This window comes from Candida albicans, chromosome 6 (assembly GCF_000182965.3).
Source record: "Candida albicans SC5314 chromosome 6, complete sequence".
Lineage (NCBI taxonomy): Eukaryota > Fungi > Ascomycota > Pichiomycetes > Serinales > Debaryomycetaceae > Candida > Candida albicans.
Window position 1 is genome coordinate 543,998 of NC_032094.1, and position 20,050 is coordinate 564,047.

The window sequence follows — 20,050 nt, forward strand, 5'->3', positions numbered from 1 at the left end:
CGGGCCGTAGCTTAGGTGTTCAATATATGAATCCCCCATAGCCACTTGATCAAGAGCTTGAGTCCCAGCATTTGCGCTGCCCATAGCCCCTAATCCGACCTTGCATTGGCACCAGTTGTAGTGGTAAAACCCACCTACGCACTGGCTTTAGCACAAGTATTGGCACCGGCACACTGTATTTGAGGTTGATGTCGGTCGCCCTCAACAGTGGCACTGGCACCTGCACAAGCACATGCACAACGCCTGCTTATAAGAGAACGCTATATCAAGAGTTTTGCATCCAAGGACCACGTTGCATCTTCCTCGGATCTACTTCTCTCTCAATAGCGCTTTCCCTATCACCGTATCTCCTATCCCCGGGACATTATATCCTGTACAACTTACACACAAAATACATACTCCTACAGTAATTACCTATATAATTTTAATAGCGAGTAAACCAGAATGTCTAATATGTAGATGGTAAGACAACTATTGCAAGGATAACAATTCCATTATTGTTATTTCCATTTGGACCATTAGTAATATTTTTCTGGCGGTAAACTGGTTTTTTCATTTGTGTCGGCGTTAAAAAAACTTTTTTGGTTGCAAAAATTGATTTCCGTAGATAAAGGAGCAAAACAACACAGCAAACTAATAGGCACAATCAAATACAATTTATATTCTGGCAGCAGCAAACAATATGAATAATAAACTTGGAAGAATACAGCATGGTTATCTTTAATTGGGATATATATCAGCGGCTATAGTATTTAGGAATCACTTGATATGTAAATGTTCATCAGCATCAATAAAGGAGAAGCAACATAGATTGAATTAAGAAATAAGTGATGAGAATAAATCCATGAAAGTGGAAATGAACTTGATAGTGAAGATGTTAATTGTTATAATAAGAAAGAAGGAAAGAAAGAAGAAAAGTGAAAAGAAAAAGAAAAATTTTTTTGGTTGCTAAAGAATCTTTTAGGTTATTTATATAGTAAAGAAAATTATATAGGTATAGAACTAGTGAGTGTATGATTGTGTCAATTTATTATATGCTTATATTTGTACTGTAAAACTAGCCGCTGAGGTATTTGCGTTTGTGGATATTGAAATTTGACGCTGATTATAGTAACGGTTAATGTGGTTAAGAATGCAATTATACTATTGATTATAGTATTCAACAACATGCCCTAGATTTAGTACCTAAAACCTTCTTGTACCACTAGAACTGAAAACGAGATTTCTCGTTAACGAATAACTACCAAGATCCACATAATAAATGGCTTGAAGAGTCGAATAAATTTAAAGTAATCTTGACAGTTAAAATAAAAGCTCCTGTTTGTCATCAATTACACTCAGAAACTACTGTATAAGATGTAATGCATTCTACACGCCATTGTCAACTGGAATTAACTGTCCCTTGAAGACAATTGTGATACTTACTAAAAGATAATCATCCTACTAGTGTGAGTTCAGAAAATCCCGAGAAAAGACTATTTAACGTGCTCTGACCAAGCTGACACATATACTTCTGTTACATAGAATGTAAAGAGAGGTCAGTAGTGATAAGAAAAAGAGTGATTGCTAGAACTGTTTTTATTCAAGTATTTTAATTATCGTTGTTCCTGCTGAAATTGTTACACCATCATCCACTACTACAATACTCGCTCATATCAATATCAAGCTTTGTCACCTTTTACTGATTTGCTGATTATCTAAGCAATGGAGTCTTGCAAAGTAGGGTCTAGTAATATATAACAGCAATATCCAACAAATAAGAAAACAGGCTTATTGCACGTGACTTAAATTCTAGACTTAAAATTAGGTAAGATGAAGAACTTTCATTAGATCAACAAATCTGCATTTAAGGCGCGCGGTTAAAAAAAATTGGTCCTAACACCACCACCACCACCAACTGTTTACAAGAAAAAAGAAATTCCGACCTACCTAAAACAGATGAAACACGCCTAAAAAAAACTAAATCTACAAACCACATTCAGTTAAAATCTAAACAGCAAACGTGAAATGAGAGTTCGAATATCAGAATAAGTCAAAATATAAATAAGCCTGTAGGGAAAATCAAACCTGCCTTTGGAAAGCCACGTCGTGGTTATTATGATTGTTGGTCGTCCATTGAGGGGAGAAAATCTGTCAAATGGTAAGAGAAATACCAATCTGAAACACGAAACTCTGTCAAAAAAGAAAAGTGGTCATCCCAGCTAGGAAAACATAACAGCAATCACAATGGAAAAAAAAAAGGACACGATTATGTAAAGTAGAGTGAAAAGTGGGAAACAGAGGTTATGCAAGGTGATTTAAACAGGATTTGCTACAATATTTCGTTTGTTCTTTCCTTTCTTCACTTTTACATTTGATTGTTGATTTTCAATTCACGTTATTTTTTTGTTCTTTACTTTTAGCACCACTTACTTGAGGCGGGATACGGGACAAATTATTAAGAAGAGTAAGATGATCAAGTGAAAAAAAAAAGCCTGGCAGGTGGACAAGCCACTTGGTGTAGAGTTAATGGAACTCTATGGGTCTAGAACAGCAAATAATCTCCATACATAATGTTATAGTTGTAAGGGGAAGTGAAAGGTACACGGAACACACTAGTAACAAAACTAAAGCCTATTGTTGAAAATCCGCGATAACTTGCTTCTTCAATGTTTGGCGGTAGTCGCTATGGTGATAGTGGTGGTGGCTGTAGTGGCTGAGTGAATCAATAAAGAAGAAGGAAGTCGTGTCAATAGAGAAGAAGAAGCACAGGTAGAAAAACAAGCAAACAAACTGGAAACAGAATTTAAAATCGTGATTGTGGCATTTCTTTTGTTTTGTGGTCTTTGATTTTGTGCTATGGAAACGGGTAAACAAAAAAACCTTTTAATAATCGGCTATTATAGAAATTAAAATTCTATTGTTCAAACACTATTGTTGTTGTTAGGAGAGGTTTCGGATTTTTCAACCTAAGGGTGTCAAACAAAAAGTGCAATTGTAGTACGAACAGTAATTACAATCGTGGTGGTGATAGTAACACTGTAGACTCACTGATCTAACAGCCACGGCACCATGGTAGTAACCCAAGCCTAATTAGATATGAATGATGTTGTTTTTTAGTTCTGAAATTGCATAAAAATACATGTGGATCCGGTGGTAGTAAACAACTAGAAAGTAGTTCACCACCACCAGTATGGGAGGAAACACAGAGATAAATGATGTGAGCTTATATTTGACCGTTTTTATAAATACGAGAGCCAATTGAAATCTAATTGTAGCTAGAAAACGCAAACAACTTGGTATATAAAATGTTTCTTTATTACGTGAATCATTATGTACGTATATAGTTATTATGGAAAATGAATTAAATATGGAAAGAATAGAAAAAGAAAAAGTATAGAAAAGAATAAACCCTTTATTGAAAATGAAGAATATATGGAAACGAGTGATGAAGAAAGGAAGTAGAGGTAAGTCGATGATGATGTCTATAACAATGTTGAACTAATGCAATAATGTAGGTTCTCTCAATTATTGACCACTTTCAAAGATCCAGGATTTCGAGCAATCATATCAGGTAATGATCCATTACTCAATCTTCGTCTACCAAATTCTGGATTCGGCGAATTTGTATGCAAAACTCCGTTATTAGTATTGTTATTGTTGTTATTGATATTGGGGCTAGTGGTGGTATTATTGTTATTATTGTTATTGTTGGAGTTGCTATAATCATAGAATGCAAATTCGGTATCAGTTTGAGATCCAAATGAGTGATTGCCATCACCACTGGTTCCACTAGAACTTATTTTATGATTGTGTCCATAACCGCCTGATCCGGTGACAGTTCCATTTGATATAATTTGTTGTCGTGGGGTTTGTTGTTGAGATGTATCAAAATTATTATAGCCACCAGCAATTAAAAATGGATTAGGATCCAACATTGCTGCTCCTCCACCGCCACCAGCGCCGCCACCACCTATCGTTGAATATGGATGTTGTTCCATTTCTTGTTTAGGTCCAGAAAGTGTAAATTGATCATCAACGTCGTCATCGTATTCATCTTGCTTCTTTCTTCTATACCAGCAGAACAAAAACACTAATCCTGCAACTAATGCTGTTCCTGCCACTGACCCAACTACAGCTCCTGCTATTGTGCCTCCTGAAACCGACGATTTGGATTGGTTTTTACCTTTATCGTTACTTCCAGTTTCTGATGGAGATGAAGATGTAGATGTAGATGGTGGTATTGTGCTTGAACTTGAACTTGAGCTTGAGGAAGAAGATGTAGACGGATTCGAACTTGGGGTTGCTACTATTGTTTTGTAAACAACACTAGGAGTACCATTTTGTACTGATGTGGAAACTACTGTAGTGGTTCGAGGTTGAGTGGTTGTACGTGATGATGAAGTTGTTTCTGGTTTTTCTGTTGTTTCTGGTTGTTCGGTGGACTCTGGTTCTGCTGTAGTCTGTTCGGTTGTTGTTGCTTGAATGGTGGTGGTAGATGGTTGTTCCGTTGATGTTGAAGATGAAGAGGTAGATGAACTTGATGATGATGTAGATTTTGATGATGATGTTGAACTTGTTGAACTTGTTGATGTTGATGACGTTGAACTTGACTGTGCCTGGGAATCAGCGTCGGCATTAATGTACACCATATAGGCAGAACTTCCACCACAAGTGTCCAGGGGCCAACCTGAACATTTGATATTACATCCATTACTTTGAGAAGTAGGATCGACATCACCACAATAACATTCGTTACCATTCTTTAATGCTGCCACTCTATACCCAGCACATTGTTGTTCACAGTATCCCGAACTTTGGTACATGTAACTTCCTTTTGATTCGGCCACACTTATCGAAGAGTAACATCCCAATTTACTCCAACTGTCAGCATATACTGGTAGTAGTAACGACAAAAATATTAACAACATTATTATTTTTTGTTGATGTTTTATAAAAGTTGTCTAGGGGGGGGTATCCTTAATTATTATGACTTGAAGTCTATTTATTCTTGTCTTGATTCTATATTGATTTAAATGAAGGGAAGTTAAGTTGTTCTTTGATTTCAACGAATGACTATGACTATGAATATGAATATGAATATGACCAAGGGAAGGTAAAGTTAAAATGAAAATAAAAATAAAAAGGAAACTTTTTGTTTAAAAAAAAAAACAATGTTGAAAATCAACAACGACAACGAAACTAAAAAAAAATTCAACAAGGGGAACAAAAAGGAAATGATGATTAGAAGAATATCAAAGTAAAAGTACAGAAGCAAACAAAAAATTAAAAAAGAAAGAAAAACAGAAAATTTTTTCCTCTAATTCTTCTTTCTCTTTGGTGATTTTGATTAATGGATGGAATTCCAAATTTGTTTTGAAAATGGGAGGGATTTCGTGATTTTGAGCTATGTCTTTTTTTTTTTTGGAGGGTATTGGAACAAAAAAAGGAGAGAAGTGGTGATGTAGAAGATGTAATAGTTGGTTAGTTAGTTAGTTGGAATATGCAATTTTTTTGAAATTGTTTCTGTGTGTGTGGGTGTGGATTGTTGGTGATTTAAAATTGAAATTGCTAAATTAGTTTTAATCTCTGCCTGATTGAGAAAGAATGAGAAACAAAAAGAGAAAAAAAAGAAATTTTAATTTCAGGTTTTTGTTCTATTTTTAAATTTCCCTCACTCTCCCTCTCTTAATAATAAACAATTCAATTTATTATTTATTCAATTGATTTCGTTTGAGAACACAAAATAAAATTCTTCAAGTTTGTTGTTTGTTGTTTATTATTATTATATCACAAAACCTCTCTCTTTCTTTCTTTGTTTTGATTTGTTTATCATTTTTATATAATTAGACAAACTTCCGTTCCTTCCTTCCCTTTGCTCTTCCTCTTCCTTATTCTTTTTTTCCCGAGTCCCTTTTTTTATCGCCCGTTTTTTGTTACCTCCGTCCTGTCCTGTCCACCCCGCCTCTTTTATGTCGACTTCTTGGTCTTATATTTTGTTCGATTTCTACACTACAATTCACCAATTTCCGTCCAGAGATTTTTGTTCACGGCTTTAATTGTTTTGACTGTCTCCATTCCTCTTTGTGTTTGATTAGTAATTACTAGCCCACCCGCCTTGAACATTAACTTGTTATCATTGATAAAACAAGGCTCATTCACATTGTACATTCAACTGCTGTTCACTAGCTATAACTGTTGGTTGACAAGTCACCAAGAACCACATATCAAGACTAAACAATAAGCCAACCAATAATTAGACTAAATCTAAAGATCTAACAATTGTGTTTTAAAATATTTTCAAAGTATTGTGATGATAAGAGTCAATTATCATCATCATTATCTATTATGATGATTACCCTGATTTCTTGGTATGTGTGTACACTGATTGTTTTATTAGTGGTTGGCTATTGTAACAAGCTTTTTACAGGGTTGTAGTTGTTAATTGTTACAACCTATACTTTTACAGATATTATATTTTCTCCATTTAATGACCCCAGTACTTTGGGTAATTCAAGAGATCAAATTGTAAACAAAAAATATGACACCGAAAAGTAAGAAAAAAAAGCCAATTTGTGAACTAAATAGAGAGGGAAGATAATTTTTTCTGGCTACCGTGAATTTTCATTTTGTGGAGTGGTTTTTCTCTTGGTTGTCGATGCGAGTTTGGTGTTTGATATCTCGTGATAATGATGGAAAGTCAAAAGCTAATCTCCTTAAGCAAACGCATGTATCGTCACACATACATATGTATGTCTATTTTTTAGTAGTTGTTTTGATTTTGGCGTGGAGTGGAGTGGTAGTGGAAAATCTATAGATCTGGCATTACAAATATCTGGCAACATTCCAAGATCAAATTGCGGACGTTCAAACTAAGCTTCAACTGAATATTGCAACCAAATGTTGGATATATGTACCATTTATGGCTGTGATTGTGACGATGAAAGTGTTCCCTAGCTGGCGGGGTTAGATAACAATATCGCTTGGCAAGTGTCGTCTCCAAGACAAAAAAAAACGAAATGAGCCCATACTCGTCAATATCTAAAACATTTGTGTAGCAACTTCAAACAAGTATATCCCATATACAACTTCTAGTGTGTTATACTTAACCATTTGAAACAGGTTTCCATTGACAAAATACAATAAGAGGTTGGCTTAACAGTAGCTTTGCTCGACTTCGGCAATTCTTGTCTCAGATACATCATTGAGCCGACTTCGGTCATTTGTTGTTGCATTAACTTACTTCTTTGTCCTCCATTCCCCATTACTCCTTCCAATATCTTCTTCCAAATCTTGGCGAGTGTCTGCATTAATGAAGTGTTCTTTCTCTTTGGTCCACACCCCTCCTTTCAAAGAATGCCTTAGTGACATTTGGAACAATTCATTTGTTGCCTGATCAAATGCAATTTATTTGCAAGCCACTTTTGAAAGGGGGGAATAATATTTTCTCATTTTTATTAGAATTATGAGCCATAATTTCTCAATTGCTTGCTTTCAATTTTTTATGAATTTTTCGTTTAATTTGTTCAGTAAAAAGTGTTTCCTCGTGGTTGCAAAAAAAATGCAGAACAGTAGAATCTCCTTATTAGAACACAATTGACTAAGACGTTAACAGATCATGACGATGAAGATCATCAGTAGTAAGCCATTTATATATACTTATCAGATCAACAGAGCCAACATCACAATCTCTGCGTTGTTAAGAACAACAATTTATATCAATGTTGCAAATTGAAAATATAAAGCTCCAGCCAAAGCTTGACGGTTTACATGAACCCAAATAGCTCTAGATAACCAACTACATCTATTTTATTAACTTAACAGCTGGTGGTGCCCTTCATATTCAAACTATTCTAAACACTGGCTTATGTACATGTAGGTAGTGTCCTAGCTCAAATATCTTTACCTTTTCTATTGAAACTCATTATTATAAAAATACTCATCACTTGAAAAAAAATCTCCTTCCAAAAACTTTTCTCTTTTTCCTTTCATTAATGTCATTTATAGAATGTAAAGGGAAAGTAGATTTGATATCTTCTTTATTTCTTATTGAGAAATGAAGTAAGGTAAATTTAAATTGAATTCTTTTATTGGACCCTTATGATTCTTAAATTAGAGTTAAAAAAAGCCTATTTTCGCTAACCACGATCATATATTATAATTTTCCGTAGATCGTTGTTTGATAGTAGTTGGGCTTACATTACATTTTCTATAAACTGTTTATTTAATCATACTGGAGTTGTTTGTATAGATTTAATGTGTAAGGAAGGGAATAATTGTCCGTTGTATTTTCAATCTGGTGTTGATTCGAATTTTACTTGACGTATTGCGGATTGAGTTTCAACATACCAGGAATCTGAACAGAGGAAGACCTGATTTGGAATGTTTCCATCTTTATTCAACAGTCGTGCTTGCCATCTGTTGTCGTTGTAGTGATTACCAAGTGTAACGAATTTTGCACACCTTCTTGATCTCTCAAAATTTTTGAAAGACCACGAAAAAAAGGACAGCCACCAAAAACTATAACAGCAAGTTAACTCTCCATTGAAATCCTATTTACAAAACCCCAAACACATTTGCCAGTCATGCCCCTAACATCTATACATACAATAGAATCAATTCTTTCACAAATAAACAAAGATGTACAAGAATTAGATATTCCAAGTATATATCAACTTTCCACAACAACAACAACAGCCAATACCATTCCTAAAACATCACCATATATCACACGATTCAAATTACTCCAAATCAAAAACTCATTAACTAATTTAAATGACCAATTTCATGCAAATTTCACCAGCAGTAATAATAAACATTATCATAATGTAAAACAAACACTAGATAAACTATACATTAATGAAATTGATGAAAAATTATATATTGTTGATAAATTAATCACTCAATATGATGATGCCAATTCACCAACCACATTAAATGGTGATGATCAACAACAGCAAAATCAACAAGGAGAACAAAATCTACAACGTGGTAATAGTGGAGTTATTACTAATGATGAAGAATTATCATCTTTACGTCAACGTTTATTATCATCATCTAAATTACATCAAATTAATCAAGACAACACGAGCGAAAGTGATTCTACCAAATTGAATGAATATCATGAATCAATTCAAGATGATATAGTTAATGAATTGAGTGAATTAACATCGACATTAAAATCTAAAGCTATTGAATTTAGTAACAAATTATTGAATCAAGATTCTGATATATTACAACAAACTCATGATAATTTATCAATTAATCGAACAATGTTTGATACTTTAAATAAAAATTTAAATGATTATTTACTTAATAAAACTGGTTGGAGTATAAGTATTTGGACATTATTGAAATTTGCCGTGGCTTTGATTGTTATATTTGTTGTTATGTTGTTATTTATAATTATTGTTCCTAGAATTCGATAAGCTTTAACAAATTTGAGGTTGTTTTATTTATTATTATAGTAAAATGATATGTAAATAAATATATACAATGATAATAAGAAGTAAATATATAAATATAAATATATGTATATATGTATATCTCTAATGGATAAAAAGTTGATATATAAAAAAATAACAGAACAAAAAGAAAAAGAATAAAAACAACAAGAATGTATAATAATGGGAAAATGGATAATGAAATTTTATGACAATAATGATGAAAGCAAAAGAAATCCATACTAATAAAAGTTATGGATTGACCCAAGGGGGGGGACCCATTTGAAGTAAAATTAAATATGGATTAAATTAAGTAAACAAAAAAAAAACAACAATACGACAATAAAAATTGGATTCCAAAAATGATAGATGAAAAGAAGGAATAATAATATATGATGATTTCGAACGATAAATATAAAAAAAATAGTAATGATAGCAGTCATGATAATATGAATAAAAACATGAAGTAATGATATTATATGTGTGTAAACGAATAAAGAAACAACTCAATGCAATAATGGGACTTATTAAAATGGCGTAGACTCCTTATAGAATTCTCCATCTTCAATAATTCCTAATGCTCCACCACCAATAGGTAAAGCTTCAGATTTTATATCGGTCGTTGATGAAGGTGATGCCAGTGAGATTTCTGCTTGTGGGGTCAGTAAAGATTGATTATTATTATCCTCGTCATGATCATTAGCAAATGCTGGTGGTACACCAGCAGAAGATTGGTTTTGTGCTGGTGAAGGAGATGAAGATGATAATGAAGTTGACAAAGGTAATTGATTTTGGAATTGACGAGGTAAATTACCACATCTATCTTTACCAAAATTGATTTTCAAATTTTTGTAATCTTCAAATGATTTAATTCCATCAATTGCCTTAATAGCATTAGCAATATTAATGAAATTAATGAATGCACAATTTTTCTCTTCTAAATAATTGATTTGTTCAATATCTCCAAATTTAGTGAAATCTTCTCTTAATTTAGCTGGGTTGAAATATTCAAAATCAACAATATTACCAATATAAATATTTCTTGAAGCTCCATTGGATACTGCCAACGATAAGGCATTGGATAATGGACCAGAATGTTTACCCCAACCAACTTTAATACGACGATTATGAATTGTTAATCCATGTAATTGACACATGGCGAAAAATTGGGCAGCAGCGATTGGATCAATAAATGTAATAAAACAAACGTGACGTTCCTTTAAAAATCGAACACTTTGTAATAATCCACCGCGAACAACATTACAAATTTCTTCAATTGAAGAATCTTGATGTAAATTACCCAAATAAACCGTACGATTCCCCAAATTATTAGCTCCACCTGCTTGAGTAGCAATCTGTGCAGCAGCAGCTGATTGCTGTACTAATGCCAGAGAAATAAATTCTCGATCAGCAGCAGTAACAATATGTTCCATACCAGGAGCCAATCCTAAATATTGAGCAGCATTATGTTGTTGAGTTTTAGTGATAAATGCACAACGATCTTTACCATAATACACTTTAGGATATTTTTCTGATTGTAAATTATTAACACAACGAATAGCCGAGGCAATACTAAGAAAATGAACAAATGCAATACCCTTTTCTGGAATAGTTTTAATACATTCAATTGGACCATAAATACTCAAATCATTAATAATTTCTTCTTCAGATATATCCAGCGGAGATAAATTACCCAAATAAACATTTCTCGTGGCTCCATCATTAGTAACTGCTTGTAAAACTCCTGGTTGAATAGTGGTATTTTTCCCCCATCCAACACGAATATTATAACCTTTGATGTTGATCTTTTTCAAAATAAACTCACTATGCATCAATAAGGCAGCATTAGTATCCAAAAAACTGATAAAACAACAATTTTTCCCAGGAATAATTCGAACATTTTCAATTATTCCTGAACGAACATAATCAAGTAATTCATGAGGTTCAAGATCATTAGGTAAATTACCAAGATAAACTGTCCTTGAGTTACCAGCTTCTTGTCCAGGAGCACCAACCATACCAGGTAATCCTTGCTGTTGTTGGTGCTGTTGCTGTTGGTGCTGCTGTTGTTGCAGTTGATCATGTTGTGGGATCATTCCTACTCCAAAATCTGGCTGTTGAAATTCTGATTGATGGAATGGCTGTGGTTGCTGCTGTTGTTGTTGAAAAAGCTGTTGTTCATATTGTGGATAGCCACCAACGCCCCCATTACTAAAATCATTAAATTGAGACGGTGGTACAAAATTCATCCCATCAAACCCTTCACTACCCTGTTGTTGTTGTTGCTGCTGAAAAAGGTGTTCTGGTGCAAATTGACTATATTGAGGAATTTGTCCTGCCATTGGTATTTGCAGCTGTTGTGGCATGGGCTGAGAGTTTTGTTGTTGATACATTTGATATTGATTATGATCCATCATCATATCCTCATTAGGATCAGGCTGTTGCGACGGGTAAAAAGACATTTCAAGTGGTCAAGGTTCCAAAAATTTTCTCTTCTTTTTCTTGTCTTGAGAAATGACACTTTCCTCTTTCTTTCTTTTATTTATAGGTTATTGATCTTGGATATAAGTTACCACTTTTGTTATATCTTTTTTATTTTTTTTATTTTTCTATTCTTGTAGTTAATATTGAGTTTCTGTAAATGGAAATCTATAATTGAATGAGTGGTGATGGGTTATAATAATTGAAGAATGGGTGAAAAAAAAAAAAATGAATAGAAGAAGTGATGTTGATTTGAAAAAAAAAAATATTTTCTCTCTCTCTTTCAGTTCTTCATCTTCTTCATCTTCCATCTTTCTTTCTTCCATCTTATTAACCAACTCTCTCACTAATTATAAAATTTTTTTCTGTCTCTTTTTTTTTTTTAATGTATGATTAAGCCCAAAGAACGATCTTCTTTTTTTCATTAATCAAAGAGATAAAAATAGTAACTTACTTTATTAGGTACAGGTACAAGTTGTAAATTTACGATGAACATCTACTACTACCACCTACCTATTAACTGATACACCAAAAATATTTTTAGTTTAAGGGTTAGTGTTTTCTATATCCCTCTACAGATCCCTAAAAATGTCGCAGCTTGATCTTATAAATACGACATCTTTTTTTATTTAGACATAGGAAAAACTATTTTGAATGCGGAATAAGGAACACGGAAAGCGGGCGACAAGATGAGATGTCCCAAACTATAAAAGGGGGGACACGGAAACATTGATCGGCAGTAAAAATAAATAAACTGACTAGCATATTGAAAGATATGCTCCCTTAAATATACTCACATAGTATAAGATAAACCTAATCTCTTACACCGATATATCTTCTATTATTATAAATTTGACTTTTTTTCCCCATAGAAAAGAAGAATCATTTAAACTTATACTTTAGATCCAATTATGCATTTGCCACACACTCGCTCACCTCTTTGTTTTCAGGACATTTTTCGTACACATAATAAAAAAGGGTAAAAAGTTAAACTAACTTCACCCAATTCAACACAATGGACAATATGAGGAAATAGAAACCACATCCTAAAATTATAAGGATTACTATTGGTCAAAAAAGCGAAAATTGGAATGTATAGACAGTCGTGTAGTGAATAATACGTTGTATTTGACACTATCACACGACAGAGAATCAGTTCAAAGAATTCATTACACTTGTTAATGAATCGCACACAAAGAAGAGAAGTATATTTAGTAAAGAAAGTGTTGGAATTAGTTGAAAGGATCTAAGTGTGAGTGTGTGAGTGAAACAAATAATTGGTTTACACACGCTCGAATACGTTGAATACTATTTAAGTAGAGAAAACCTAGAAAATTAGTTGAAATGAACCTCATGCAAGCTTAGACTGAGATCCAGGAATATACAAATTCATACAATCCACATACATTTACACTCGAACGAAATAGAGATTACCCGAAGGCTTACACTCAGTCACTGTGTTCATTATTACACATACAACCAATAGAGTTTATTTACATTTATTAGCCAACCACCAGAAACTGCGTGAGTATTCACATTGCACGTGAACCAGTACCGTACATATCATAGTCATTTAAATTAAATAGCGCTATATTTTGACAGATTGCTTGTTTTTTTGATGGTTTCCATTTCAAGAGTTTTTGCAGCAAAATGTAATTCGGAAAAAAAAACTAAAAAGAAACTCGAATGATAATTCAATAATCAATACTAATTGATGGAGCATATTAATGCTGTATTACCTGACTTTTAGCAATACTGTAGCTATAAACAACACCAAAAACATTATAGAGGAGAGAACTATTATTTTAGATTTGTTTACCTTTAATTTTTATTCCTTGTTCCTTTTATTGAAACTGATTTAAATATAGCTTTTCCATTGTTTGAAGTACCCCCATGATGTTACATTTCGGTGATTTTTCTATAACCAGTACAGCTTAGATGCACTTCTTCAATTAAGTAATTTATATGAAAACGTTCATTAGCAATTCAAACAGAGGGATATTTCCAGAATTTTAAAAAAGTATACTGCAATTATCACTACATTAAAGTTCACTCACAATTTTAGGCATATATAATGCATATATATATTCATACTAATAGATATTCAATCAAAAATTGTCGATTCTAAAAAAAACCCCAATAGAGACAAAAAAATACAGCACTTCCTTTGATTCATAAATGGCTTCAAAATATAAATAACCAATTTTAAAGGAAGGCAGCAAATCGATAATTAATCTAAAACCAAAGTTTTCTAATTAATAGCAACAATGTTAGACTCGGAAGTGTATTTAACTTGAGCCATGGAGATTTTCTTATCGTCCAAATCGTAAACAATGTAAGCTGATCTCATGAAGTTGTCACCAAGAATATTATCTTCACTTTCACGAACACGAATTTCACATTTTGGATAAGGTTTACCATTAGTGTAATACAATTGGTAAAGGAATTCCGAAGCAGGAACGGAGATCTTGAGGTTTTTATCGAATTGGAAATCAACGGTACCTGAAGTTTTACAATCAGCAACATAAGCTTTATTACCAGCAGAATCAAAATGCACTTGACCACCTAAGGCATAGATAATGCTACGAGCAATACTTGGAGTGAAATAACTGATAGTAGTACCAGAATCTAAGAGGACACCAGCGTTGACATTAACATTTCGTCCCATAACATTGACAGATCTTAAACCGACACTTAATGTTCTGTCAGAAGTAATTGGTAATTCAACTAAAGAGCCACTGTACTTGGCCTTGTCAATACCACCAAAAATAATTTGCCCAGAAGAAGCTTCAGGAGAGTTAAGGAAGAGGGAATAAGCATTTTTAGCAATAATGCCTTGTTTTTTCAAACTAATAGGAAGATTGTCGTAAGGAGTTCTGGTAGCTTCGTTGGCTTGGAAACCAATACCTAAAATACCTTTATGAGCACTAGTAGACCAAACGTTAGCAAATAATTGATTTTTAACAGAAGCACCACCAATACCAACGGTATCTTGATACAAGTTACCTTTTGCGTAAGAACCATCAGCATATTTAATTTCAAAACGGGTATTCAAATTTTTGGAAGTGCTAGAAGCAGCTGGAGAATAAGAACCGTTATTCTTACAGAAGTCACCTCTGTCACCACGCCATTTTGGAATACAAATGGCTTTTGAGTCTGGAATCCACAAATCAGAAGACCCAGTGTCAACAATAACGCTAAGCTTTTGGTTATTGGAACCAACAGTAATATCAGCAGAATAAGTAATAATTTCATTGTCCAATTTAACTGCAACAGGTCCTCTTTTGTCCACACCATCATTTCTACCAGTATCATCGACGGGAATTTTTGTGGGATCAAGATCTAAAAATAAAGGTGATCTTTTAGATTCGACAGTTGGATCATCTGGATCAACAAGGGATCTTTTGACATTAAAGTCTAAGGTAACAAACCCTGGAGATCTTTTAACTGGAGCAGCATCAATTAATAAAGCGAAAGCAAGAACACTCAAGATATTTTTCAACAACATTGTTGGTTGAGCTTAACTTTAGATTAGTTATAAAGGAGTGAATGATAGTCGGTAATAAAGGAATGAATGATAGTCGGTAATAAAGGAATGAATGACTATTTGAATGAATGAATGATTGATTGATTGTTGGTGAAGAGAATTAAAACGTTTGAAGAAAATTGTAGGATCCATAGGCATCTTTATATAGTTTTTGAATTCCCATAAATCATATTCGAGCTTACCATTTGAATGTATGATATTTCAATATATCGTCAAGAATTCCAACTAATGGTTGCAAGAAACAGTGTTACTCTTCAATAAAAACGACCTGAGTTCACCCGATAAAACGTGATATCGATTTTTTTTCTTGCCATTATTATTTTTTGCATACCTTGGTGTCTTAAAATTGTTGATGATGGTTATGTGATGCTAAGCATTGAGCTTTTTGAGGCAGATTTGTGTCAGGAACCGTTTTTTCTTTCTACATACTGCCCTAATCTTTAAATACCAAACTAAAAAAAGGGGATACCATTTAATATCCAATATCTTATTAATTTGATTAATATCTTTTTGGTGAAAATAATGTATATTAACTCCAATGTTGTGAGCCAGACTTTTTTGCAACTCATTAAATGGACCAAATAAAGAAAGGCGTGAAAACGTTWATCAGATTGAATTGCAGCATCAAATTAAAAGCAACAAATCAAAATGGCAAAATACACGACAAAAATTTGTTTCAAAACCGGTGTTGCTCCTAACCATTTATAGTGACAAGGCAAACGGAATTTATCAACATGCATGCAATTTGATAATGTTTCAATGTCAAATTAATGCGGGCAATCAATGGAATGACTCTCTTAAAATTACCCATTCTGTTGAAACCGGCACCGGCACTATGTAAAGTACTACAATATGTAGTATTTCAACCATTATTGCATCGTCTAATCTCAAACAATATATTTTTTAAAAAGTTAAGGGGTTTTTGTATATTGTATATACTAGGATGGCAGTTGAGCCGGGTGATGCCAAGCGAATGAGACATTGTTTTGAAATTGAATTTAACGTGGTATAGTTGTATTGTTTTCCGCACAACGGTGATACATTCTAACGCCTCCCGAGAATCAGTTGTATACATACATCAATGCACCAATCAGCCTCTAAGTTGCGTATTGGTAGGTTGAAGAAATATGTCAAATTTAAACATCAAGTCGATATAATATGATGATTGTTTCAAAACTACACGAGAAAAACGGTCGTTAATTCTCCAGTATATTTGATATACGAAAACTACTAAACTATGGAGATACCTGGAATATCCGAGGAAGCAGAGGTATTGTTTTGGTATGAATTGCGCTTGAAACAATATCCCTCGAGATTTATTGCCACAAATTGTATTCGAAAACTACACAAAAAATTATAGGAGTTAAGTACAGAATTTTGAGTAAAATTAATCATGAAACGTGAAGTAAATTTTGCAATATCAGCAGCTCTACTTAATAATAGTTAGACAAACCATTCAAAATATCTGAAGAAGAAGTACCTCTACCAAAGTCTTTACTAAAACAATATCACCAGATCTTATCAAGTCAGTTTAAGTTGTTAGTCTGCCAAATATTTCCTCCCAAAGTGAGTACCTATTAAGAATACTCTGACAGTCGCCATCTTCTAATAGAGTTGGAAATAAACAATTCAAATAAGAACTTCCATTTGAGGCGTACTATGTCCCCAGCCACAACCCCTCTCCCCCTTTTTTCTTGTCAAAGAGAATACACCAATTGTAAACTTCATTGTTCAAAGAACACCACAAAACTTATAATTTTTATTCTTCTATAACTACAGTTGTATGAAAAAAAGAGCAACTTTAGCAAAATGATAGTCTAGAACATCTCATCAGAAACAATAACTAACAATACAACCTTARCCAAGAAACCAGGGCTGCAAATGCTATTCAACAAAAAATCAAATCATATATTACCAAACGTTTGGTTGGAATGACTATAAATTCAAAAAATCATTACATAATAAACATTGGTTCTTTTTCATACACTCCTTATGGAACGCATGATGGCAATTTGGAAAATAAACAAAGTTCTCTTGTACTAACAATTTGCCACATTTGCGACACGGTTCACCTGGTTCTATTATGGCCACATTTGTTTTCTTTTTGTTATAAATCACTTTTTTCTTCATTTCCCGCAAATGCTCAGACGAGTTATTCATATCTAACGACAAATGAACAATTCGTTTATTGTACTCATTTAGTGATTCAACTATCTCGTCTTTAAAATTATTAATCAGTATCGTTTCCGGAAATAATGGCAAAAGGTCTTTCAAATCAAGCATTGAAACATTGTTGATGTGATGATGTAATGTTTCATTCAAGTCATCCAGTTTGTCGATTAGATATTTAGCAAATTTTAACCAAAGTTTTCTCTTGACATTATAATTTGCATCTTCAAGTTTAATTCCCTCTACTTGTTTGTCCTCGTCGTACTTGTTCAATATAAATTCAGCAAGACCAATCAAATCATGTTTGAGGGCAAGTTCTAAGGCTTGATCAAATAGGCCAATTTCAATGTAAATTAATACCGCAGGATGAAATTTTTCGTGAGATATACATAACCGAAGAATGAAATTGGTATCAAAATTGGATGTGAAATTAATGAATTTTATTATTTGTTTATCAGTACCTGGTTTTGTAATTAATAAACACAAATAAGCATTGTTTAACTGTTTGTTTTTCTTGTAGTGTTTATCCATAATGACTTGTTGTAAGAAATGGATTGCTTGCTCTTGGTGCTTCAAAAGTGCCGGTAAAAGTTTCTCATATTCCAAATCAAGTTTTAACCACGTTTCAGTCACTTTTGGGTAGTTCATTAACAAAATAGTGGCATTTTCATAAATTAATTCAATATCTCCTTTAGTGTAAAGTTTTATTAATGTTTTAACCGCTAATGTCCAATTCTTTTTATCAATGTAATACTTTAAAATGAAATTATAATCTTCAATCAACTCAGCATAGAAAATCAACTTCTCAGAATTCAATATTTGATACATTGTAGGACGATCAAGTAGCTTATAATTGGTTTTGATGAATTCATAAACTCTCGAATCATCATTTCTCACCATCAATTCAATAATCCAAGCTGACAACACAATCATTCGGACTTTATTCTTTTTATTCAATTTGGCCAACAAATATTCAATGAGTAAAGCATCAGATTGTTTATGGTTAAGTAACATCAAGCAAACTTTTTCAAATGGCTCAGTCAGTTTTGCCAATATCTGAATCCCCTGTATCTGTAAACTCAAGTCATCCGACAGTATTCCAAATCCACCACGTTGTAAATAATCATACCCCTGCTTAATCAAAACTAAATCACGTTTCAGAAAATTTGCCTCATCATCTTCATCCAAATATTTCAATGCCTCTGAATATTTTCCCATTTTGTAATAATCATACCAAACCAGGATTGACTCGTTTTCAATAACAAACTCGTAGATAGAGTTTTTGGTGTACACCCAATAGGTGTTGAATAAATTATCCACCGCAATTCCTCGTATTTTGTTCTCAGAAAGGCTCAACTCTTGCAATTGCTTGTTAAGTTTGTTATATATCTTTAAAGAATTCCCTTCAATACCAATAAGATGGTGCGGTGTAAGTGCAATTTGCAGAAACTCCTCATCAACTCGATCCAATTGCATTTCCTCGTCGTTGGTTATTATTTCATTATCTGATGATATATACACATAGTTCTGTGGGTTTGACGTGAATATCCCAGGTGGGTTAATTGATTTGATAACAGGTGCTGTTTGTTTAAATACTTTTTGCAACTCAACATATGAAGTATCAAAACAATCCCAGGTGTATAAACTGTTTGCTAAAACATTGATTTGAGAATAATCATTGGAAAACATTACTCCTTGTACTGGGGAATCGACTTTGTAGACCTGTTTTAATGATTTTTCATAAACGTAGATTATCCCGTCTTTTGTCCCCACCACCATATTGTGATTAGAAAATGCAATAGATGTGACTTCTATACTTTTGAATTTCAACGATTTAAATACCTTCTTTTCAAATGTATAGTACGTCTGTTTCTCAATCTGCACAATCAAAGTTTGACCATTTGGATTCAACCAAGCATTCGTTACTTTACCAGGCAACGCATAATTCTCCACCTGTGAAGGATTATCCAAATCAATCTTATAAACAACATTGGTTAATAGGATATACATTATATTGCTTGACACCAATAGCTTGTTAAGTTTATTCGATAAACTAAACTGTAAATGTACTGGTTCTAATTCAAATTTCGCTTGTTGTAGATTATCACATATTGACGCCTGTTGTTGATCTAATGAATGAACTGTATATGACGAATTGGTTTCCGACTTTATAGATTTGGTTTTATGCCCATTGGATGACATTCATAGAAGATTTAGAGGTTGTGGTTTAGTTGAAATGAATGGTAAGCTAAGTGAGTTGTCTGGTTGTAATTATTTTTTCTTGCCAGAAAATAGGTATCGAATGCAAACATTGGTTACTACAAACAATAATTTGTTCTACACACCAAGAGTCCGACAAATTATTCAACAAGCCAAAATTGAATTAAACAATTGATGATTTTCCCCTATTAATTGGTCATTTCAATTGAAT

General features: G+C 33.2%; 5 protein-coding genes across 5 annotated transcripts, besides 1 other annotated feature; 1 reads left to right on the top strand and 4 right to left on the bottom strand. All coding sequences in view use genetic code 12, as the record gives it.

Annotated features, from left to right (window-relative positions):
• Window positions 1-3,503: 3,503 nt before the first annotated feature.
• On the bottom strand, window positions 3,504-4,805 carry WSC2 (Wsc2p; the record flags this gene model as incomplete). Its single annotated transcript, XM_714008.2, has 1 exon — window positions 3,504-4,805. One exon carries the CDS (start codon window positions 4,803-4,805, stop codon window positions 3,504-3,506), a length of 1,302 nt encoding a protein of 433 aa, XP_719101.2.
• Window positions 4,806-8,564: 3,759 nt separating this feature from the next.
• Window positions 8,565-9,407, top strand: CAALFM_C602680WA (SNAP receptor; the record flags this gene model as incomplete). Its single annotated transcript, XM_714009.2, has 1 exon — window positions 8,565-9,407. The coding sequence occupies one exon, from the start codon at window positions 8,565-8,567 to the stop codon at window positions 9,405-9,407; it is 843 nt and encodes a 280-aa protein (XP_719102.2).
• Window positions 9,408-9,949: 542 nt separating this feature from the next.
• Window positions 9,950-11,884, bottom strand: CAALFM_C602690CA (uncharacterized protein; the record flags this gene model as incomplete). The annotated part of the gene is made up of 1 exon (XM_714011.2): window positions 9,950-11,884. The coding sequence occupies one exon, from the start codon at window positions 11,882-11,884 to the stop codon at window positions 9,950-9,952; it is 1,935 nt and encodes a 644-aa protein (XP_719104.1).
• A 1,111-nt stretch (window positions 11,885-12,995) lies between these two features.
• Window positions 12,996-13,504: a long terminal repeat ((episemon-6a) Long terminal repeat (LTR); about 518 bp long, 4 copies per genome).
• Window positions 13,505-14,154: 650 nt separating this feature from the next.
• SAP6 (aspartyl protease SAP6) lies at window positions 14,155-15,411 on the bottom strand (the record flags this gene model as incomplete). Its single annotated transcript, XM_714012.1, has 1 exon — window positions 14,155-15,411. The coding sequence occupies one exon, from the start codon at window positions 15,409-15,411 to the stop codon at window positions 14,155-14,157; it is 1,257 nt and encodes a 418-aa protein (XP_719105.1).
• A 1,974-nt stretch (window positions 15,412-17,385) lies between these two features.
• Window positions 17,386-19,821, bottom strand: CAALFM_C602720CA (uncharacterized protein; the record flags this gene model as incomplete). The annotated part of the gene is made up of 1 exon (XM_714013.2): window positions 17,386-19,821. One exon carries the CDS (start codon window positions 19,819-19,821, stop codon window positions 17,386-17,388), a length of 2,436 nt encoding a protein of 811 aa, XP_719106.2.
• Window positions 19,822-20,050: the final 229 nt, after the last annotated feature.